The following is a 24,340-nucleotide window of genomic DNA, read 5'->3' as shown; positions in this document are numbered from 1 at the left end:
ACTATTACTGTGCATAATTATGAGGCAACTTCCTTTCCTTCGGCAAAATGGGTCAGAAGAGGGACTTGACAGGCTTTGAAAAATCAAAAATAGTGAGATATACTGCAGAAGGATGCAGCACTCTTAAAATGGCAAAGCTTCTGAAGCATGATCATCGAACAATCAAGCGTTTTTTCAAAATAGTCAACAGGGTCGCAAGAAGCGTGTGGAAAAACCACAAAATAACTGCCCATAAACTGAGAAAAGTCAAGCGTGCAGCTGCCAAGATGCCACTTGCCACCAGTTTTGCCATATTTCAGAGGTGCAACATCACTGGAGTGCCAGAAGGCACAAGCCCCACTCCAACTTCCAAACATATTCAACTTTGATATTAATGAGTCTTTTAGGTTCATTAAGTACATGGTTGTTGTTCAATAATAAAATTAATCCTAAAAAATACAACTTGCCTAATAATTCTGCACTCCCTGTACTTTACCATTCCCTATAGCTCTGGGATAGTACTATTCAATATTCCTTTCAGTGAATGACATGCAATCACATTTAACAACTTACGTGTACTGTAATTGTCAACACACAGAACGCATGGAATTATCACAAAATTCAACAAGTAATATAAAACAAACACAACCCGACAGGTACTGAAATAAAACTTACTCTAAGCCTGCAGTAATAACTAAATACCTAAATACCCAGTCCACGTGCGTTGCAGGCCTGGTGCTTGTAGTTCTTGGTGTATCGATCCCGTCCGGCGGCTGCTCCTGCGCTCGTAGCGCTGCACCAGCAAACTCCCAGTCCGCCAGAATGGATGCTCCTCGGCGGAGAGTTGCTCCACACCTGCTCCTTCTGCGGCAGCGAAAACTAGCGACTCTTGTCCCTCCCTTGGCAACTGGCTCCAAAATTAGGACCAAACTCGTGGAAACGTGCACTAGACACCGCCACACTCTGTTATCAATTCGTACGTTTCGCTCTTAATCTCAGCCGCCTCTTCGCACTTCTCTCCACCTCTCTCTCTCTCTCTCTCTCTCTCTCTCTCTCTCTCTCTCTCTCTCTCTCTCTCTCTGTGTGTCCTTTTTTTTCACATGTCCCGTGAGTAAAACAAAATTGCCTGACAGTATTCTCAGCAATACACAGAACACACCGCACATTTCCTCAAACAATAATTCAACATAATAAACAATTAATTTCCTCCAACCTGAATTAAACATTCTAAAAATGTTTTAACTAGCTAATTTTATCTGTGAATTGATATTTATATTTTTCATTTTATTTATTAACTATTTATTTATTAACGATCTGTTAATAATAATATTAGCCCCACTAAACGCAGGGCTACACAAGTTAAGACATGAAACAATATAAATATTTATCTGAACTTATCAGTGACTTGTTTGCACTTTGCTGTCATGTCTCAGCCAACAGTAAGTGATGAGTGGCAATAAGCATGTAAAGGGGTTAGGGTTAGGTTGGGGTAACGTTTTTGCCTTACACAAGGAACTGGAGTTAGGGTAGAACGCTAGACGCTGTTCACTATAACAGAAAGACCCAAAATTATGATGTTAATTTATCTTAATGTAAACATAATCTTTCAATTGTATTTCATTCAATAGTCACAATAACAACACTCAAAATTATCAGACACCTGATGTTTTTTTTTTGTTTTTAGTCTGATATTAGAATGTATCTATCTACGTTGGTCATCAACTTTAAACATGTGTGAAACAGTTCCTTGTTGTACCTTAAAAAGTACTCATGGTGTCAGTGTGTACCAATAAACGAGAGAATGGGATATGCGCACTGTTCTGACTCAAAGAATGAAGTGCGGTCTCTCCCACTGGACTGCATCAGACAACGACAGTTTCGTTGATCGCAAAGCTAACATTTGTGTTTTATTTGAAGGGACCACGGCTATATAATTGACATATTTTATAACTTCAGTGTGTGAATGATCCAACTCCCAGTAAAAATGGGAAACAACAGAATGTTACTGCTCTGCGGCCTAGCTTCTGTTTTCCTCGCCCCCCGCTTTATCTGTGGAGACGTGATCTACTCGATACCGGAGGAGATGAAACGTGGATCTGTAATTGGAAATATCGCCAAGGATTTGGGACTTGATTTAACCAGACTGTCTGCTCGCAAGGCCCGCATCGACACGGAGGATAACAGTGTTCATTACTGCGGTGTGAATCTCAACACCGGAGACCTGATCGTTCAGGAGAGGATTGACAGAGAAGCGCTTTGTTCCAAAAAGGCGTCGTGTGTTCTAAAGCAGGAACTTGTGCTGGAAAATCCTCTAGAACTGCATCGTGTTAATGTCCGCGTTCAAGACATCAACGATAATTCACCGCAGTTTAAGGAGAACTCACTAAAGATTGAAATACAGGAATCTACTTTCAAGGGTGCGCATTTTCTTCTAGGCGAGGCCCACGACGGAGACATCGGAGAGAATGCTGTTCAGGGCTACTCACTGCAGCAGAATGATCATTTCAATTTAAATGTAAACGATAAAGCAGGTGGACGAAAACACTGTGAACTGGTGTTAAATAAAGAGTTAGACAGAGAGGATAAGAAGGAAATTGTTTTGCTCCTAACAGCATTTGATGGCGGCTCTCCTCAGAGATCAGGTACTGTAGTCATTCACATCACTGTACTGGATGCTAATGATAACGTTCCAGTGTTTAGTCAGTCGGTCTATAAAGCCAGTCTGCCTGAAAACTCTCCTCTGGACACTTTGGTGATCACAGTGAGTGCTACTGACGCAGACGAGGGAGTGAACAGTGAGATTTCCTACGAGTTTGATCATGTCTCTGATGACAACAATTTGTTTTCTTTAGATTCTAAATCAGGAGAGGTGAGAGTAGCTGGAAATATTGATTATGAGAAAGAATCTTCATATGAAATGCAGATCAGCGCAAAAGATGGTCTGGGGTTAGTGTCATACACAACTCTAGTTATTGAGATTACTGATGTGAATGACAACGCTCCTGTTATAAACTTGAAATCTCTGACCAATCCCGTGGCTGAGAACGTGTCACCTGGTACAGAGGTGGGCATCATTAACGTGCAGGATCGAGACTCTGAGAAGAACCGACAGGTCCGCTGTTCTATTCAGCAAAACGTCCCTTTCAAGTTGGTTCCGTCTATCAAAAACTATTATTCTCTGGTGACCACAGGACAACTGGACCGTGAAGTGGTGTCTGATTACAACATTACAATCACTGCCACTGACGAGGGCTCTCCACCTCTGTCCTCCTCCAAAAGTCTTCACTTGTCTGTAGCAGACATCAACGACAACCCCCCTGTGTTTGAGGAACAGTCCTACAGCGCATATGTGAGTGAAAATAACAAAGCTGGCTCCACTTTATGTTCCGTTACTGCTCGAGACCCCGACTGGAGACAAAACGGTACCGTGATTTATTCTGTGTTAGCCGGTGAGGTGAACGGTGCCCCGGTGTCCTCCTACGTGTCTGTGAACGGAGACACGGGGGTGATCCACGCTGTCAGGTCGTTCGATTATGAACACATGAGGAGTTTTCAAGTCCACCTGATGGCCAGAGACAACGGTTCTCCTCCGCTCAGCAGCAACGTGACCGTCAGTGTGTTCATATCGGATGTGAATGACAACTGTCCTCAGATCCTCTACCCCGCCCCGGAGGGCAGCTCGTTCATGACCGAGCTGGTCCCCAAAGCTGCCCACGGAGGCTCTGTGGTGTCCAAAGTGATAGCGGTGGACGCGGACTCTGGACAGAACGCCTGGCTGTCCTATCAGATAGTCAAATCCACCGATCCGGGACTTTTCACTATTGGTGTCCACAGCGGAGAGATCCGGACCCAGCGGGACATTTCACAATCTGACAGCATGAAACAGAACCTGATTGTGTCCGTGAAAGATAACGGACAGCCCTCTCTCTCTGCCACCTGCTCCATGTATTTACTCATCTCTGATAACTTGGCTGAGGTGCCAGAACTGAAGGACATTTCTTATGACGAGAAGAATTCCAAACTGACGTCTTATCTGATCATCGCTCTGGTGTGTGTGTCCACCTTCTTTCTCACCTTCATCATCATCATCCTGGGTGTGAGGTTTTGTCGCAGGAGAAAACCCAGACTGTTGTTTGATGGAGCAGTCACCATCCCCGGCGCTTATCTGCCTCCTAATTACGCAGATGTTGACGGCACAGGAACTTTGCGCAGCGCTTACAATTATGACGCATACCTGACAACAGGATCTAGAACCAGTGACTTCAAGTTTGTGACGTCATACAATGACAACACACTGCCTGCTGAGCAGACTCTGAGGAAAAGCCCAACAGACTTTGCTGATGTGTTTGGAGATAGTGATGGTTCTCCTGAGGTAGGACATAATATATCACTATATTCCTTTTACATTTCCTGAAGATACCTGTTTCTTTTGTCCTGTGCTTTACTTTTTTTTGTTTTTTGTGGTAACTTCAGTATATATTTTCAATCACGCCAAACTTGTTCCCGAAGTTATTAATATTGGAAAACAATTGCACTTTCAGCTGTCAGTATCCAGTCACTTAATCTCTCCGTACTCAAAATAATAACAGATCAAGTTGATCACATTTCAATTTTATTTTTTGCATTATTGTGAAACCCATCTCTCTCGGATATTACACAAACACACATGTATACTGTATTGCAGCGCCTGTTGAAGTATATTTAGTGTTGTTTTTTCATCTAAACTTTTGATTGCTCCTGTTTATTTTGCACTCTCATAAAGCTGTAGTATAATGCTGCCTGTGTAACGGTTGTGAATAGGGAGGCAAAATGATGACTCAAATAGTTTTCTGTAGGAGACAATATTTAGTCTCTTAGTGTCTGCTTCTGCACCTCCGCTCCATCAGCAATGCAGCGCATCATTCTCTTGAGGCTAACACTAGTCCTCCAATACAGTACATATAAATATATTATAAATATAACAGGACTTGAATTTAACCTAGTGCACAAATTCATCTGAGGGAGTCAACACAAATTATTTGGAGACAATTGATATTTACAGTATGATAAATTTCGGGACGACAGCATAAAGCAAATCAAGCAGTGACACCTGTGAACAAATCAAATAATTGTTGCTGAACAAAATATCCAAAGTGATTTCTAACATTCAAAAACAAAGTCATACCTGTAGGAGACAATATACATTGATTCACCCCGATTTCTGCGTCTGCATCTCCGCTCCTAAAACATAAATAATAAATGTTACGTTTGGTATTTATCCTCCACCGTCTCCGCGGCATTTTTACCAGACCGGGGGTATCAATTATATCTCAGCTCTGGCGCCAAACTTTTACATCAGTACAAAAAAACTCATAAAAGAATGCCAAATACAAATTAAAACTGCGAGTAACGTGAGAACATTATCTGTTGTTATGTATTGGAGGTTACAACGAAAACAGCTCAGGTCTAAAAGACTAAATAAGAAAACAGCGGAGCGGCTCTCTCACATATAACCTAACTTCAGAATGCAGCGCGTCATTGAGGGACAGACGGGAGGAGCTACGGAAGCACAGGAGGTACAGAAACCACGAAGTGAGCACAAGGCAAGCTTCGCAATAAACACGAAAGAAAAACAAGAAAAACAACGTCTCTATAAAATTCACATAAACCCAACAAAACGCTCAAAAGTAAATAACAATTTAACTCCTCTACACTTGTATCGCTGTCCTTGGTGCTGAATTGTGGCTGTTTTGTTTTTGCAGTTTCAGAAGTTGTCCTACCTCTATTTCTTTCTCCTTGACATGCGCGTTTCATTTTACACTTTGCTGAAATGTGGTTCAATAGGTTGTCTTCAGGCTTTGCATCAGTAACCAGGTTCGTTCTGTCGTATTTTAAATCTGTGTTTTGCAATTATTTTGCATTCATCTGAAGTACCGCTTTTTTATCGATACTTATTAGCTGTTCATTTCTTAACCACATTTTGTGAGCGGTGCATATACTCTAACAGCTTAGCTTGTGTGCTGTTATTCCATTCCTATCCTTTAGTTTAACGTTTTTAAGGTCTCTTGTGAATGACAATTATTTACTGTGTCTTTTTGAAAAATGCGCCTTTCAAAAATATTTCTTGAGCTTGCTATCAACCAAACGTGAAATCGCTGGCGAAATTACAATTTCATTTGTTAGAGACGCAGTCACGTTGGTGTGTTTTTATCCTATCTTAGAATATGAATTGTTCCATTATGCAGGGACAATAGTCGTTTAAAATCGCACGTTAAAAAGCGTCTTTAACATATAGAGTATATCACTGCACATTTGAAGATGATTCTTTTCATAGTATGTAAGCACAGAATGTGTACTAGAGTGCTTTTAATATTTTCACTTTTCGACTATGTGTGACGTTCAGGTACGAAGAGGAGGAAACAGTATGGTTAAAGTTCCTCAAAACGACACAATGCATTACTAAATGTGAGGTTGCGTTAATAGATTTGAGGTTTACAAAAATAAAATAATATATCAATTAAAGAAAATAACGATTGTAGTCTCTATATGCGTGTTACATTTTCGCTGTGTCTTATTTTTTAAACAATAAAAATTACTTGAATTCCAAGACTTTTCTGAGACACTTTTAATAAAGTTGATACTAGTTTTGGTGTACTTTCAATGACACAAACGGATAATGTAGAAAATCTGATATCATGAACATATTATGAGAATTTTTTCTATCGTACTATTAGTAGAAATATTAGTAGAAATGATTTCTCGGCATCAACTTGCTGTACCTTAACAAATGCTCATGGTGTCAGTGTGCACCATTAAACGAGGAGACTCGGAGAGAACGCACCCTTTCTGTGTCAAATATCCGAGCACCGGAGTATTCCTTTATACCACAGCTGAGAGGAACAGGTCGTGCATGACAAGAGTGTGAAGGTTTTGTATTTGAGTTCATCGCTGGTTTGATGGGTTATAACGTAGTGCGACATTTCTCTTTTGCGGAAACAATGGGTTTTAAGAGATTTGTGCTGCTCTGCGGCCTTGCTTTTATTTCCCTCGTCCTCCACCCTGTCTGCGGAGATGTTAGCTACTCGATACCGGAGGAGATGAAACGTGGATCTGTAATTGGAAATATCGCCAAGGATTTGGGACTTGATTTGACCAGACTGTCTGCTCGCAAGGCCCGCATCGACACGGAGGATAACAGTGTTCATTACTGCGGTGTGAATCTCAACACCGGAGACCTGATCGTTCAGGAGAGGATTGACAGAGAAGCGCTTTGTTCCAAAAAGGCGTCGTGTGTTCTAAAGCAGGAACTTGTGCTGGAAAATCCTCTAGAACTGCATCGCGTTAATGTCCGCGTTCAAGACATCAACGATAATTCACCGCAGTTTAAGGAGGACTCACTAAAGATTGAAATACGGGAATCTGCTGACAAGGGCGCGCATTTTCTCCTGGATGAGGCCCACGATGAAGACATCGGTGAGAATGCTGTTCAGGGCTACTCACTGCAGCAGAATGATCATTTCAAATTGAACGCAAAAACCAACACAGGCGGATGGAAATATGCAGAATTGATCCTAGAAAAAGAGTTAGACAGAGAAGAGAAAAAGGAAATTATGTTACTGCTAACAGCATTTGATGGCGGCTCTCCTCAGAGATCAGGTACTGTAGTCATTCACATCACTGTACTGGATGCTAATGATAACGTTCCAGTGTTTAGTCAGTCGGTCTATAAAGCCAGTCTGCCTGAAAACTCTCCTCTGGATACATTGGTGATCACAGTTAGTGCTACTGACGCAGACGAGGGAGTGAACAGTGAAGTGACATACAGTTTTAATCATATTTCAGAAAAAGAACAACTATTCTCTCTGCATCCTAAAACAGGAGAGATTAAAGTGGTTGGGTTTATTGATTACGAGAAAGAGTCCTTATATGAAATGCAAATCACCGTCAAAGATGGTCTAGGACTGGGGTCATATGCCAGGTTGATAATTGAAATTACTGATGTGAATGACAATGCACCTGTTATCAATTTGAAATCACTGACCAACCCCGTGCCTGAGAACGTGTCACCTGGTACAGAGGTGGGCATCATTAACGTGCAGGATCGAGACTCTGAGAAGAACCGACAGGTCCGCTGTTCTATTCAGCAAAACGTCCCTTTCAAGTTGGTTCCGTCTATCAAAAACTATTATTCTCTGGTGACCACAGGACAACTGGACCGTGAAGTGGTGTCTGATTACAACATTACAATCACTGCCACTGACGAGGGCTCTCCACCTCTGTCCTCCTCCAAAAGTCTTCACTTGTCTGTAGCAGACATCAACGACAACCCCCCTGTGTTTGAGGAACAGTCCTACAGCGCATATGTGAGTGAAAATAACAAAGCTGGCTCCACTTTATGTTCCGTTACTGCTCGAGACCCCGACTGGAGACAAAACGGTACCGTGATTTATTCTGTGTTAGCCGGTGAGGTGAACGGTGCCCCGGTGTCCTCCTACGTGTCTGTGAACGGAGACACGGGGGTGATCCACGCTGTCAGGTCGTTCGATTATGAACACATGAGGAGTTTTCAAGTCCACCTGATGGCCAGAGACAACGGTTCTCCTCCGCTCAGCAGCAACGTGACCGTCAGTGTGTTCATATCGGATGTGAATGACAACTGTCCTCAGATCCTGTACCCCGCCCCGGAGGGCAGCTCGTTCATGACCGAGCTGGTCCCCAAAGCTGCCCACGGAGGCTCTGTGGTGTCCAAAGTGATAGCGGTGGACGCGGACTCTGGACAGAACGCCTGGCTGTCCTATCAGATAGTCAAGTCCACCGACCCGGGACTTTTCACTATTGGTGTCCACAGCGGAGAGATCCGGACCCAGCGGGACATTTCACAATCTGACAGCATGAAACAGAACCTGATTGTGTCCGTGAAAGATAACGGACAGCCCTCTCTCTCTGCCACCTGCTCCATGTATTTACTCATCTCTGATAACTTGGCTGAGGTGCCAGAACTGAAGGACATTTCTTACGACGAGAAGAATTCCAAACTGACGTCTTATCTGATCATCGCTCTGGTGTGTGTGTCCACCTTCTTTCTCACCTTCATCATCATCATCCTGGGTGTGAGGTTTTGTCGCAGGAGAAAACCCAGACTGTTGTTTGATGGAGCAGTCACCATCCCCGGCGCTTATCTGCCTCCTAATTACGCAGATGTTGACGGCACAGGAACTTTGCGCAGCGCTTACAATTATGACGCATACCTGACAACAGGATCTAGAACCAGTGACTTCAAGTTTGTGACGTCATACAATGACAACACACTGCCTGCTGAGCAGACTCTGAGGAAAAGCCCAACAGACTTCGCTGATGTGTTTGGAGATCTTGAAACATCCACTGAGGTAGGATGAATCATGGTGACATGTTTACCTAATAGTATGATGATTAATTGATTTGTTTGAAGTAAAGCGTTACTCTTTAAATCATCTTTTGTATTGTCAGTTGAGGTGTGGGATTAACGTTTCAACACAAGTTCATCTCACAGTTTTCATATTTAATGCTGTCATATGGCATTTTATAACACATGAAATCTAACATGTAGCCAGGTCAAGTAATAAAACTGTATATTTTTTACACAATAAAGCAGTTAACTGGAGTTACACCTGACTCTTACAGTCAGGTGTAACTCCAGTTTAGGGAGCTGTCTGGGTCCTGTGAATGTCTTGATGTTGTTCAACTGGCCACACTAATCAGTGAGCTTACATTGGGAAGTACTTTCACCTGAGGGGATTAGTGGCTTGCACTCATTGATTTAATATCATTTTATATCTACTTAAGACAAGAAAACATATACTTTATTTATCCAAACTGGGAAATTTAAATGTTGCAGCAGAATTCAGACACAAAGAAAAAACAGAAACAGGTAAAATATACATTGAAGAAAAATTAAGACATAAGGGGAAAAGGAATAATAATAATAATGATATTAACAATATTAACAATAATAATACCCTAGCATGGCAAGTATAACGTTATTAAGTGTGGCACTTTGGCAACACACAGGACTTAATGAAAGTCGTATTTAAATATCACACTGGTGGAACTCTATCTGATATGTAAGCTGTTGTACAGAGCGATGGCTCGTGGCAGGAATGATTTCCTGTACCTGTCCCTTCGACAGTGGAGATGTAGCAGTCTGTTGGAGAAGGAGCTCCGCTTCTGTCCAGTGTGTGGAGGAGACGGTGAGCAGGGTTATCCATGATGGATAACAGTTTGTTCAGAGTCCTCTCCACCACAGCCTCCACAGTGTCCAGACTACAGCCAATCACAGAGCCTGCATTCCTAATCAGCTTGTTTAGTCTGTTGGTATTGCTGGCTCCGATGCTGCTCCCCCAGCAGACCACATCAAGGAAGGTAATGCTGGCCACAACAGACTGGTAGAACATCTCCAACATCTTATTGCATACATAGAGGGGTCTCAACTTCCTCAGGAAGCAGAGTCTATTCATCCCCTTCTTGTAGACAGTCGGTGTTGGATTTCCAGTCCAGTCTGTTATTGATATTCACGCCCAGGTACTTGTAGTACTCCACCTCCTCTACAACCTCTCCCAGGATGTGTATTGGTTGTGGCGTGCTCCTCTTTTTCCTGAAGTCAAAATCAGTGGTGTATAATAATATAATGCGAAGAGGAAAGGGGACAGTACAATCCCCTGAAGGGCTCCTGTATCACTGGCCACCATGTCAGACAGAACACTGCCCAGACAGACAAACTGTGGCCTGCCCGTCAGCTAGTCACTGATCCAGGAGACGGTGGAGGTGTCGACACCCACCCACCCCCCCAGCTTCTCACCCAGCAGCCTTGGCTGAAGGTGTTAAAAGCACTAGAGGAATCAAAGAAGGTGATTCTCACAGTGCTTCCCCCACTATCCAGATGCAAATGGGCTCTCTGCAAGAGGTAGATGACAGCATCATCAACTCCCAAGTGGGTCTGATAACCGAACTGTAGAGGGTTTAGAGCAGGGGCACTATTAAAATTTAGGGAGGTTCAGGTATTAAAATTCCCTCCCAGTAAAAGGTGCGAACTCAAGTTCAGTTTGTGTCTTATAGCCAGCCACTATGTCCACATTTTCATTTATTATCAATTTTCAATGCAGTATAGGTTTAACTGAGTGCACAGCTAGCTTTTACCATGAATAAAAGTAGACCCAGGAAAATACATTTAAAGTTGTTATGTTAGATTGAAGAAAACACAAACCTATAATAAAAATAAAGTGCAAACAGCTGAATTTTTTTTCTCATATATTAAAGACATCCCAGCCTGAAGAACCGAAGGCCTACATTTAGAGTAAAAAACATAATCATATTCAGAAAGCTCTTTCATGTGGAAAATGCAAACAGTACGTTCTTCATGAAAGAAAGGGGCATGTGACTGTCCTGCCAGTAATTTATATCTTGGTTGGAAGCAGACAAGTAGGTGCTAATTGGTGAGCCCTAAACGGTAATTATTTGTGATAATGTTCATGGTGTAAAAAGCTGACTCACAGCTGTACGTCGATCCAAACAGTCAAGGTGCACACAAGGTACACCTTGACTGTTTGGCACAGCCCCCCCCCTCTTTTCCCACCATGGCCCCATCTGTGGTGACAGAGACCACCCTCTTCAGATCTACGCACCTTTTTGTCAGCATCTCTTTTATTGCCAAATTGATGTTCTCTCCTCTTGTGTGTGTTTCATAGTGGTGTTGCATCCAGCAAAGAGCTCCTTATCTTTGTGAAGGAACCTGATACACATAAAAGCTTGACATTAGTAACATCTGTAGTCTCATCAATGGCCAAAGATATACATGGTGCTCTCTGAATAGCTGCATCAAGCTGTTAATATTTCTGATTTTCTAGTTGCTGTTGAAGCATCTCATCTTTAGCTTCTTCACAACTGTCCCACCACTAAAAGATTTTTACGTTGCCCCAAAATCCACTTTGCCTTTAGTGAACATCCTTTTGCATTTTGCTGTTATTTGATTTTGCCCTCATCTCAGACCTCAGGGGATAACTTTGCTCAAAATCTCTTTGCTTTTTTTCATAGTGCTTTGTTTCATAGTGGTGCTTCACGTAACCACTTTTAATTAATGATACGTGTTCAGACCATAGGAGGTCAAATGGTTTTGACCTGCCTGACGGAAGAATAAACATAAATTTCGTCCACTCATTGTTAACCAGCGGTTTTCCTGATCAACCTTTCTTCGTTTGGAACAAGCTATGTTGTCTTCATTGTCTCCCTTCCTCTGTGCTCCGCTCTAGCGGTAAACTCACAGTGGTAGCTGCAGCGGGCTGCTGTGGCACTTCAAGGTGCGTTGAGCACGCAGGTAAACTGAGTGGCGCTACTACCATATTAACTGGAGTAGCAGCGCCCGCTGTCTATAGCCGCAACCATCAGTAAAAATGGGCCAAGAAAATCTATTCTCGTGAATTTATCAGAGAGTGGTCACGGGTCCACCATTAGGTGATGCCTGGTCTTGACTTTTCAGCTGACACTCAAAGTCCCACTACATCTTGATTTTGTTTCCCTATTGATTTTTCTTTTCACCATAAAAGAAATGGAAGAATTGCTAGAATTTGTTAGATGAAAGAAATTAATCTCCCCTTTATTTGAGGAGTTAGAATTATATAAATTCTTCAAAAATCAAGAGGCAGTCTGTTGGTTTGCAACATTGAATTACATTGTAGTTGTATAGTGGTGGTAAAGTTATGTTAAGCTTGTGCTGTTTCTCATAGTGACTTTTCTAACTTTTCCACTTTTGTACTGATTTTTTTCTTCATGTTTTATTTTTTTTTCCCCTTGAGATCCCAGTGTAACAGAAGATGTATTTTTATCTGAATTTAAGCACATTTCACATTTGTCATTTAATGTATAGCATTGCAGGATCATAAAATTAATCTTTTTTTCAAAGCAACTTAATGCAGTTTGTAAGATGCCAGGCTGGGATGACCCGAGTTTGATTGAATTTCATGATGAACGCTGTAACTTCAGCCTTGGAGCTGACAAAAAAGATTGTATTCACGCATATTTGAAGCATGGCTTGATCAAACAAACACCTTATGAAATTACATGATGGTAAATCATTACAATGTTTTGGTATAATGACATAGTTAATATGAATAACCAAAACAAAAACAAAACAAAATAACCTCGTTCATGCTTTAAAAAAGAGAAGGACTTTTTGTCATGTACACATTTCACACAATATTTGAGCTCAATATCACTCTGCAAAAATATACGTACATTGATCTTTTGAAACAAATAAAAAAACACGAAGAACCTGAAAATACAGATTTCAATCTAATATGTATATTTTTTGAAGTATGACTGTATTGCTTTTTATTCCTGGAAGTATGCAGTGAAGAATGAGGATATGATCTGGACCATGCATAGATGATCCCTTGATATAATGTCAAAAAAATCATCTCCCCCTTTAAATTTATTTCGCAAATATCTGTTCAGATTTGTGTTGGACTCGCAAATGAAGACATATTTTTTCAATGCCCTTGTGTCTCAGGGAATCTATTCAATGGCAGCATTCATTAGGTATTTATGAAAACTTTTAATGTCTGAGTTTGGTGATTACATACTGTAATGAAAGAGATGTTTGTTGATTCTGGGGGACGGGAATTTCACAAGCCTATTGGCCTCTACCCGTTAGAACCTTTTTTTATGCTGTTGTTGATGTTGTAAATGTGATGAAGGTGTGAAGTCTGTTATATTAACATGTCCGAAAAAATAAATTGACTAACTTACTAACTAACTAATGTTATCCTCTTGTGCTGATTGATATGTTAAAGACTATGTGAACTGACTTGCAACCCTTGCTTTACATATAGCTTTCATGTATTATCTTAAAAAAAGGTGTGACACGTGGCGGGCTGTTTTCACACCTTGATACCAGACAAACTACATCCACTTGTTGACAATGAGGCTTAATTTGAAGTGGCTGCTGATCCCTGTGTTTCAAACATAGAAGTAAATGTTCTGTTTCATTCAAAGATGAATGAAACGACTACTATAGACTAGGAGATTTTTATATGTGTCAAATGCTGTGATATTGTATATTTTTGACTCACGGTGTCGCTGTGCACCAGCCTTAATATGGGTTACTCATTTATTCTTTGTGAACAGACTTAGATATCCGCCCAGTACGTTTAGACCCAACCACTGCAAAATACGTACTGCTCGTCGTGTTATGCGGATTAACGTTGTCCATTGTGTTGATTCTTTGAGGTCCTTGAAAATTTATTCTAAACGACGGACTTTACCATCATCATGTTTCAACCGTTTACATTCTACTTCCTTGTCTATTTCATGCATGGAGTTTATGGGGATATGAGCTATTCTTTTCCAGAGGAGATGAAACGAGGATCGGTTGTCGGAAACCTTGCCAAGGATCTCGGGCTGGAGATGGGAGCTCTCTCCAAGAGAAGAGCCCGCATCGACGCCGAGGGGACTGATAAACGTTTCTGTGACATAAACCTGAGTAACGGGGAACTGATCGTCGCCGACAGGATTGACCGAGAGGGGCTTTGTGGAGACAAAGCTTCGTGCGTCCTGAAACACGATCTGGTGCTGGAGAATCCTCTGGAGCTTCATCGCATCACTCTTCATGTTCAGGATATCAATGACAACTCACCACAATTTAACGAGGAAATAATCAATATAGAAATTCAGGAGTCTGCAGTCAAGGGAGCTCGTTTTGTCATTGACGGAGCGCACGATGCGGATGTCGGTCAAAATTCCGTTCAGCACTACAGCCTGAAGAAGAACGATCATTTTATTCTGTCTGCTAATGAAAACACAATAGAGATCGTTCTCGATAGAGAGCTTGATCGAGAAAATCAACAAGAGCTTAATTTGCTCCTCACAGCTCTGGATGGCGGCTCTCCTCAGAGATCAGGTACTGTAGTCATTCACGTCACTGTACTGGATGCTAATGATAACGCCCCGGTGTTCAGCCAGGACGTCTATAAAGCGAGTCTGCCTGAAAACTCTCCTGTAGACACTGTAGTGGTCACAGTGAGCGCAGCTGACGCAGACGAGGGGGTCAATGGAGACGTGACGTATGAATTTGTGCACCTCTCTGAAGACTTAAAGAACCGTTTTAGTGTCGACCGTAAATTAGGAGAGATCCGACTAATTAGTGCTGTTGACTATGAAACCACTTCATCATATGAAATTCGCGTCAAAGCAAAAGATGGATTGGGTCTTTCATCTTATTCTAAGGTCATTATTTCTATCACTGATGTGAATGACAACGCTCCTGTTATAAACCTGAAATCTCTGACCAATCCCGTGCCTGAGAACGTGTCACCTGGTACAGAGGTGGGCATCATTAACGTGCAGGATCGAGACTCTGAGAAGAACCGACAGGTCCGCTGTTCTATTCAGCAAAACGTCCCTTTCAAGTTGGTTCCGTCTATCAAAAACTATTATTCTCTGGTGACCACAGGACAACTGGACCGTGAAGTGGTGTCTGATTACAACATTACAATCACTGCCACTGACGAGGGCTCTCCACCTCTGTCCTCCTCCAAAAGTCTTCACTTCTCTGTAGCAGACATCAACGACAACCCCCCTGTGTTTGAGGAACAGTCCTACAGCGCATATGTGAGTGAAAATAACAAAGCTGGCTCCACTTTATGTTCCGTTACTGCTCGAGACCCCGACTGGAGACAAAACGGTACCGTGATTTATTCTGTGTTAGCCGGTGAGGTGAACGGTGCCCCGGTGTCCTCCTACGTGTCTGTGAACGGAGACACGGGGGTGATCCACGCTGTCAGGTCGTTCGATTATGAACACATGAGGAGTTTTCAAGTCCACCTGATGGCCAGAGACAACGGTTCTCCTCCGCTCAGCAGCAACGTGACCGTCAGTGTGTTCATATCGGATGTGAATGACAACTGTCCTCAGATCCTGTACCCCGCCCCGGAGGGCAGCTCGTTCATGACCGAGCTGGTCCCCAAAGCTGCCCACGGAGGCTCTGTGGTGTCCAAAGTGATAGCGGTGGACGCGGACTCTGGACAGAACGCCTGGCTGTCCTATCAGATAGTCAAATCCACCGATCCGGGACTTTTCACTATTGGTGTCCACAGCGGAGAGATCCGGACCCAGCGGGACATTTCACAATCTGACAGCATGAAACAGAACCTGATTGTGTCCGTGAAAGATAACGGACAGCCCTCTCTCTCTGCCACCTGCTCCATGTATTTACTCATCTCTGATAACTTGGCTGAGGTGCCAGAACTGAAGGACATTTCTTACGACGAGAAGAATTCCAAACTGACGTCTTATCTGATCATCGCTCTGGTGTGTGTGTCCACCTTCTTTCTCACCTTCATCATCATCATCCTGGGTGTGAGGTTTTGTCGCAGGAGAAAACCCAGACTGTTGTTTGATGGAGCAGTCACCATCCCCGGCGCTTATCTGCCTCCCAATTACGCAGATGTTGACGGCACAGGAACTTTGCGCAGCGCTTACAATTATGACGCATACCTGACAACAGGATCTAGAACCAGTGACTTCAAGTTTGTGACGTCATACAATGACAACACACTGCCTGCTGAGCAGACTCTGAGGAAAAGCCCAACAGACTTTGCTGATGTGTTTGGAGATCTTGAAACATCCACTGAGGTAGGATGAATCATGGTGACATGTTTACCTAATAGTATGATTATTAATTGATTTGTTTGAAGTAAAGCATTACTCTTTAAATCATCTTTTGTATTGTCAGTTGAGGTGTGGGATTAACGTTTCAACACAAGTTCATCTCACAGTTTTCATATTTAATGCTGTCATATGGCATTTTATAACACATGAAATCTAACATGTAGCCAGGTCAAGTAATAAAACTGTATATTTTTTACACAATAAAGCAGTTAACTGGAGTTACACCTGACTCTTACAGTCAGGTGTAACTCCAGTTTACGGAGCTGTCTGGGCCCTGTGAATGTCTTGATGTTGTTCAACTGGCCACACTAATCAGTGAGCTTACATTGGGAAGTACTTATCTACTCAAGACAAGAAAAGATGTACTTTATTTATCCAAACTGGGAAATTTAAATGTTGCAGCAGAATTCAGACACAAAGAAAAAACAGAAACAGGGAAAATATACATTGAAGAAAAAATAAGACATAAGGGGAAAAGGAATAATAATAATAATAATATTAACAATATTAACAATAATAATACCCTAGCATGGCAAGTATAAAGTTATTAAGTGTGGCACTCTGGCAACACACAGGACTTAATGAAAGTCGTATTTAAATATCACACTGGTGGAACTCTATCTGATATGTAAGCTGTTGTACAGAGCGAAGGCTTGTGGCAGGAATGATTTACTGTACCTGTCCCTTCGACAGTGGAGATGTAGCAGTCTGTTGGAGAAGGAGCTCCACTTCTGTCCAGTGTGTGGAGGAGACGGTGAGCAGGGTTATCCATGATGGATAACAGTTTGTTCAGAGTCCTCTCCACCACAGCCTCCACAGTGTCCAGACTACAGCCAATCACAGAGCCTGCCTTCCTAATCAGCTTGTTTGGTCTGTTGGTATTGCTGGCTCCGATGCTGCTCCCCCAGCAGACCACATCAAGGAAGGTAATGCTGGCCACAACAGACTGATAGAACATCTCCAACATCTTATTGCATACATAGAGGGGTCTCAACTTCCTCAGGAAGCAGAGTCTATTCATCCCCTTCTTGTAGACAGTCGGTGTTGGATTTCCAGTCCAGTCTGTTATTGATATTCACGCCCAGGTACTTGTAGTACTCCACCTCCTCTACAACCTCTCCCAGGATGTGTATTGGTTGTGGCGTGCTCCTCTTTTTCCTGAAGTCAAAATCAGTGGTGTATAATAATATAATGCGAAGAGGAAAGGGGACAGTACAATCCCCTGAAGGGCTCCTGTATCACTGGCCACCATCTCAGACAGAACACTGCCCAGACAGACAAACTGTGGCCTGCCCGTCAGGTAGTCACTGATCCAGGAGACGGTGGAGGTGTCGACACCCCCCCCCCCCCCAGCTTCTCACCCAGCAGCCTTGGCTGAAGGTGTTAAAAGCACTAGAGGAATCAGAGAAGGTGAATCTCACAGTGCTTCCCCCACTATCCAGATGCAAATGGGCTCTCTGCAGGAGGTAGATGACAGCATCATCAACTCCCAAGTGGGTCTGATAACCGAACTGTAGAGGGTTTAGAGCAGGGGCACTATTAAAATTTAGGGAGGTTCAGGTATTAAAATTCCCTCCCAGTAGAAGGTGCGAACTCAAGTCCAGTTTGTGTCTTATAGCCAGCCACTATGTCCACATTTTCATTTATTATCAATTTTCAATGCAGTATAGGTTTAACTGAGTGCACAGCTAGCTTTTACCATAAATAAAAGTAGACCCAGGAAAATATATTTAAAGTCGTTATGTTAGATTGAAGAAAACACAAACCTATATTAAAAATAAAGTGCAAACAGCTGAATTTTTTTTTTCTCATATATTGAAGACATCCCAGCCTGAAGAACCGAAGGCCTACATTTAGATTAAAAAACATAATCATATTCAGAAAGCTCTTTCAGGTGGAAAATGCAAACAGTACGTTCTTCATGAAAGAAAGGGGCATGTGACTGTCCTGCCAGTAATTTAAATCTTGGTTGGAAGCAGACAAGTAGGTGCTAATTGGTGAGCCTAGAATGGTAATTGTTTGTGATAATGTTCATGGTGTAAAAAGCTGACTCACAGCTGTACGTCGATCCAAACAGTCAAGGTGCACACAAGGTACACCTTGACTGTGTGGCACAGCCCCCCTCTCTTTTCCCACCATGGCCCGGTGACAGAGACCACCCTCTTCAGATCTACGCACCTTTTTGTCAGCATGTCTTTTATTGCCAAATTGATGTTCTCTCCTCTTGTGTGTGTTTCATAGTGGTGTTGCATCCTGCAAAGAGCTCCTTATCTTTGTGAAGGAACCTGATACACATAAAAGCTGGACATTAGTAACATCTGTAGTCTCATCAATGGCCAAAGATATACATGGTGCTCTCTGAATAGCTGCATCAAGCTGTTAATATTTCTGATTTTCTAGTTGCTGTTGAAGCATCTCACAACTGTCCCACCACTAAAAGATTTTTACGTTGCCCCAAAATCCACTTTGCCTTTAGTGAACATCCTTTTGCATTTTGCTGTTATTTGATTTTGCCCTCATCTCAGATTTCAGGGGATAACTTTGCTCAAAATCGCTTTGCTTTGTTTCATAGTGCTTTGTTTCATAGTGGCGCTTCACGTAACCACTTTTAATTAATGATACGTGTTCAGACCATAGGAGGTAAAATGGTTTTGACCTGCCTGATGGAAGAATAAACATAAGTTTCGTCCACTCATTGTTAACCAGCGGTTTTCCTGATCAACCTTTCCTTGTTTGGAACAAGCCGTGTTGTCTTCATTGTCTCCCTTCCTCTGTGCTCCGCTCTAGCAGTAAACTCATAGTGGTAGCTGCAGCGGGCTGCTGTGGCACTTTGAGGTGCGTTGAGCACGCAGGTAAACTGAGTGGCGCTACTACCATATTAACTGGAGTAGCAGCGCCCGCTGTCTATAGCTGCAACCATCAGTAAAAATGGGCCAAGAAAATCTATTCTCGTGAATTTATCAGAGAGTGGTCACGGGTCCACCATTAGGTGATGCCTGGTTTTGACTTTTCAGCTGACACTCAACGTCCCACTACATCTTGATTTTGTTTCCCTATTGATTTTTTTTCACCATAAAAGAAATGGAAGAATTGCTAGAATTTGTTAGATGAAAGTAATTAATTTCCCCTTTATTTGAGGAGTTAGAATTATATAAATTCTTCAAAAATCAAGAGGCAGTCTGTTGGTTTGCAACATTGAATTACATTGTAGTTGTATAGTGGTGGTAAAGTTATGTTAAGCTTGTGCTGTTTCTCATAGTGACTTTTCTAACTTTTCCACTTTTGTACTGATTTTTGTCTTCATGTTTTATTTTTTTCCCCTTGAGATCCCAGTGTAACAGAAGATGTATATTTATCTGAATTTAAGCACATTTCACATTTGTCATTTAATGTATAGCATTGCAGGATCATAAAATTAATCTTTTTTTCAAGGCAACTTAATGCAGTTTGTAAGATGCCAGGCTGGGATGACCCGAGTTGGATTGAATTTCATGATGAACGCTGTAACTTCAGCCTTGGAGCTGACAAAAAAGATTGTATTCACGCATATTTGAAGCATGGCTTGATCAAACAAACACCTTATGAAATTACATGATGGTAAATCATTACAATGTTTTGGTACAATGACATAGTTAATATGAATAACCAAAACAAAAACAAAATAACCTCGTTCATGCTCTAAAAAAGAGAAGGACCTTTTGTCATGTACACGTTTCACACAATATTTGAGCTCAATATCACTCTGCAAAAATATACGTACATTGATCTTTTGAAACAAATAAAAAAACACGAAGAACCTGAAAATACAGATTTCAATCTAATATGTATATTTTTTGAAGTATGACTGTATTGCTTTTTATTCCTGGAAGTATGCAGTGAAGAATGAGGATATGATCTGGACCATGCATAGATGATCCCTTGATATAATGTCAAAAAAATCATCTCCCCCTTTAAATTTATTTCGCAAATATCTGTTCAGATTTGTGTTGGACTCGCAAATGAAGACATATTTTTTCAATGCCCTTGTGTCTCAGGGAATCTATTCAATGGCAGCATTCATTAGGTATTTATGAAAACTTTTAATGTCTGAGTTTGGTGATTACATACTGTAATGAAAGAGATGTTTGTTGATTCTGGGGGACGGGAATTTCACAAGCCTATTGGCCTCTACCCGTTAGAACCTTTTTTTATGCTGTTGTTGATGTTGTAAATGTGATGAAGGTGTGAAGTCTGTTATATTAACATGTCCGAAAAAATAAATTGACTAACTTACTAACTAACTAATGTTATCCTCTTGTGCTGATTGATATGTTAAAGACTATGTGAACTGACTTGCAACCCTTGCTTTACATATAGCTTTCATGTATTATCTTAAAAAAAGGTGTGACACGTGGCGGGCTGTTTTCACACCTTGATACCAGACAAACTACATCCACTTGTTGACAATGAGGCTTAATTTGAAGTGGCTGCTGATCCCTGTGTTTCAAACATAGAAGTAAATGTTCTGTTTCATTCAAAGATGAATGAAACGACTACTATAGACTAGGAGATTTTTATATGTGTCAAATGCTGTGATATTGTATATTTTTGACTCACGGTGTCGCTGTGCACCAGCCTTAATATGGGTTACTCATTTATTCTTTGTGAACAGACTTAGATATCCGCCCAGTACGTTTAGACCCAACCACTGCAAAATACGTACTGCTCGTCGTGTTATGCGGATTAACGTTGTCCATTGTGTTGATTCTTTGAGGTCCTTGAAAATTTATTCTAAACGACGGACTTTACCATCATCATGTTTCAACCGTTTACATTCTACTTCCTTGTCTATTTCATGCATGGAGTTTATGGGGATATGAGCTATTCTTTTCCAGAGGAGATGAAACGAGGATCGGTTGTCGGAAACCTTGCCAAGGATCTCGGGCTGGAGATGGGAGCTCTCTCCAAGAGAAGAGCCCGCATCGACGCCGAGGGGACTGATAAACGTTTCTGTGACATAAACCTGAGTAACGGGGAACTGATCGTCGCCGACAGGATTGACCGAGAGGGGCTTTGTGGAGACAAAGCTTCGTGCGTCCTGAAACACGATCTGGTGCTGGAGAATCCTCTGGAGCTTCATCGCATCACTCTTCATGTTCAGGATATCAATGACAACTCACCACAATTTAACGAGGAAATAATCAATATAGAAATTCAGGAGTCTGCAGTCAAGGGAGCTCGTTTTGTCATTGACGGAGCGCACGATGCGGATGTCGGTCAAAATTCCGTTCAGCACTACAGCCTGAAGAAGAACGATCATTTTATTCTGTCTGCTAATGAAAACACAATAGAGATCGTTCTCGATAGAGAGCTTGATCGAGAAAATCAACAAGAGCTTAATTTGCTCCTCACAGCTCTGGATGGCGGCTCTCCTCAGAGATCAGGTACTGTAGTCATTCACGTCACTGTACTGGATGCTAATGATAACGCCCCGGTGTTCAGCCAGGACGTCTATAAAGCGAGTCTGCCTGAAAACTCTCCTGTAGACACTGTAGTGGTCACAGTGAGCGCAGCTGACGCAGACGAGGGGGTCAATGGAGACGTGACGTATGAATTTGTGCACCTCTCTGAAGACTTAAAGAACCGTTTTAGTGTCGACCGTAAATTAGGAGAGATCCGACTAATTAGTGCTGTTGACTATGAAACCACTTCATCATATGAAATTCGCGTCAAAGCAAAAGATGGATTGGGTCTTTCATCTTATTCTAAGGTCATTATTTCTATCACTGATGTGAATGACAACGCTCCTGTTATAAACCTGAAATCTCTGACCAATCCCGTGCCTGAGAACGTGTCACCTGGTACAGAGGTGGGCATCATTAACGTGCAGGATCGAGACTCTGAGAAGAACCGACAGGTCCGCTGTTCTATTCAGCAAAACGTCCCTTTCAAGTTGGTTCCGTCTATCAAAAACTATTATTCTCTGGTGACCACAGGACAACTGGACCGTGAAGTGGTGTCTGATTACAACATTACAATCACTGCCACTGACGAGGGCTCTCCACCTCTGTCCTCCTCCAAAAGTCTTCACTTGTCTGTAGCAGACATCAACGACAACCCCCCTGTGTTTGAGGAACAGTCCTACAGCGCATATGTGAGTGAAAATAACAAAGCTGGCTCCACTTTATGTTCCGTTACTGCTCGAGACCCCGACTGGAGACAAAACGGTACCGTGATTTATTCTGTGTTAGCCGGTGAGGTGAACGGTGCCCCGGTGTCCTCCTACGTGTCTGTGAACGGAGACACGGGGGTGATCCACGCTGTCAGGTCGTTCGATTATGAACACATGAGGAGTTTTCAAGTCCACCTGATGGCCAGAGACAACGGTTCTCCTCCGCTCAGCAGCAACGTGACCGTCAGTGTGTTCATATCGGATGTGAATGACAACTGTCCTCAGATCCTGTACCCCGCCCCGGAGGGCAGCTCGTTCATGACCGAGCTGGTCCCCAAAGCTGCCCACGGAGGCTCTGTGGTGTCCAAAGTGATAGCGGTGGACGCGGACTCTGGACAGAACGCCTGGCTGTCCTATCAGATAGTCAAATCCACCGATCCGGGACTTTTCACTATTGGTGTCCACAGTGGAGAGATCCGGACCCAGCGGGACATTTCACAATCTGACAGCATGAAACAGAACCTGATTGTGTCCGTGAAAGATAACGGACAGCCCTCTCTCTCTGCCACCTGCTCCATGTATTTACTCATCTCTGATAACTTGGCTGAGGTGCCAGAACTGAAGGACATTTCTTACGACGAGAAGAATTCCAAACTGACGTCTTATCTGATCATCGCTCTGGTGTGTGTGTCCACCTTTTTTCTCACCTTCATCATCATCATCCTGGGTGTGAGGTTTTGTCGCAGGAGAAAACCCAGACTGTTGTTTGATGGAGCAGTCACCATCCCCGGCGCTTATCTGCCTCCTAATTACGCAGATGTTGACGGCACAGGAACTTTGCGCAGCGCTTACAATTATGACGCATACCTGACAACAGGATCTAGAACCAGTGACTTCAAGTTTGTGACGTCATACAATGACAACACACTGCCTGCTGAACAGACTCTGAGGAAAAGCCCAACAGACTTTGCTGATGTGTTTGGAGATATAGAAGATAGTCCTGAGGTATGATTTCACAAATTCAATCAACTCAAACTCCTTAAAGAGCTCGTAGGATGATTTTTGTTGTTGTTGTGATTTCAAGGTATTGTTTTAGAAATACTTCCTGTGCAGTTTTCTATCTAATTTCCTAATTGCATCTCATCGTTTCCATTAACTATTCCATTTCAGTAGTCAAATTGCAGATTAAATTCCCTACAGTTATTGCATGGTATTTTTCAATTTCTCCATTTCAGCGTGGTTTTCTGAATTTTTTTTGCTGTTTATTTCATAATTGTTTTCAGCCTTTTTTTTTTCGTTTCACAACTTTTCACCATGGTCATTTTATGTTGTTAACTTAACATTGCATTTTTTCACTATGGATACTGTATGTGACTCTCCGTATTTTAATTGTTTAACCATTGATAGCGTTCTTGAGGCAGACCAGTGGATCAGCCTTACATAGTTGATATCTCTTTGTTTGAGTTTTGCAGGGTAATGGATAAATGTTATGTTGTGTCATACTTCCTCAAATCAAAATTTACTATATCTGCCTGA

The 24,340-nt window shown here is 42.2% G+C and overlaps 4 protein-coding genes across 4 annotated transcripts; all 4 read left to right on the top strand.

The window, feature by feature from the left end:
* Window positions 1-1,978: 1,978 nt before the first annotated feature.
* LOC137603189 (protocadherin gamma-A12-like) lies at window positions 1,979-4,889 on the top strand. The gene is made up of 3 exons (XM_068326427.1): window positions 1,979-2,396; window positions 3,042-4,351; window positions 4,866-4,889. The coding sequence occupies exons 1-3, from the start codon at window positions 1,979-1,981 to the stop codon at window positions 4,887-4,889; spliced, it is 1,752 nt and encodes a 583-aa protein (XP_068182528.1).
* Window positions 4,890-6,861: 1,972 nt separating this feature from the next.
* On the top strand, window positions 6,862-9,353 carry LOC137603188 (protocadherin gamma-A12-like). Its single transcript, XM_068326426.1, has one exon. The coding sequence runs from the start codon at window positions 6,915-6,917 to the stop codon at window positions 9,351-9,353; it is 2,439 nt and encodes an 812-aa protein (XP_068182527.1). The 5' UTR covers window positions 6,862-6,914.
* Window positions 9,354-14,279: 4,926 nt separating this feature from the next.
* Window positions 14,280-18,170, top strand: LOC137603187 (protocadherin beta-15-like). The gene is made up of 2 exons (XM_068326425.1): window positions 14,280-16,617; window positions 18,096-18,170. Exons 1-2 carry the CDS (start codon window positions 14,296-14,298, stop codon window positions 18,168-18,170), a joined length of 2,397 nt encoding a protein of 798 aa, XP_068182526.1. The 5' UTR covers window positions 14,280-14,295.
* Window positions 18,171-21,471: 3,301 nt separating this feature from the next.
* Window positions 21,472-23,815, top strand: LOC137603186 (protocadherin beta-15-like). The gene has a single exon (XM_068326424.1). It carries the CDS (start codon window positions 21,488-21,490, stop codon window positions 23,813-23,815), a length of 2,328 nt encoding a protein of 775 aa, XP_068182525.1. The 5' UTR covers window positions 21,472-21,487.
* The last annotated feature ends 525 nt before the right edge of the window (window positions 23,816-24,340 follow it).

Source organism: Antennarius striatus, chromosome 10 (genome assembly GCF_040054535.1).
Source record: "Antennarius striatus isolate MH-2024 chromosome 10, ASM4005453v1, whole genome shotgun sequence".
NCBI lineage: Eukaryota > Metazoa > Chordata > Actinopteri > Lophiiformes > Antennariidae > Antennarius > Antennarius striatus.
The sequence above is the reverse complement of the archived record's forward strand: the minus strand, read 5'-3'. Positions and strand labels throughout refer to the sequence as shown.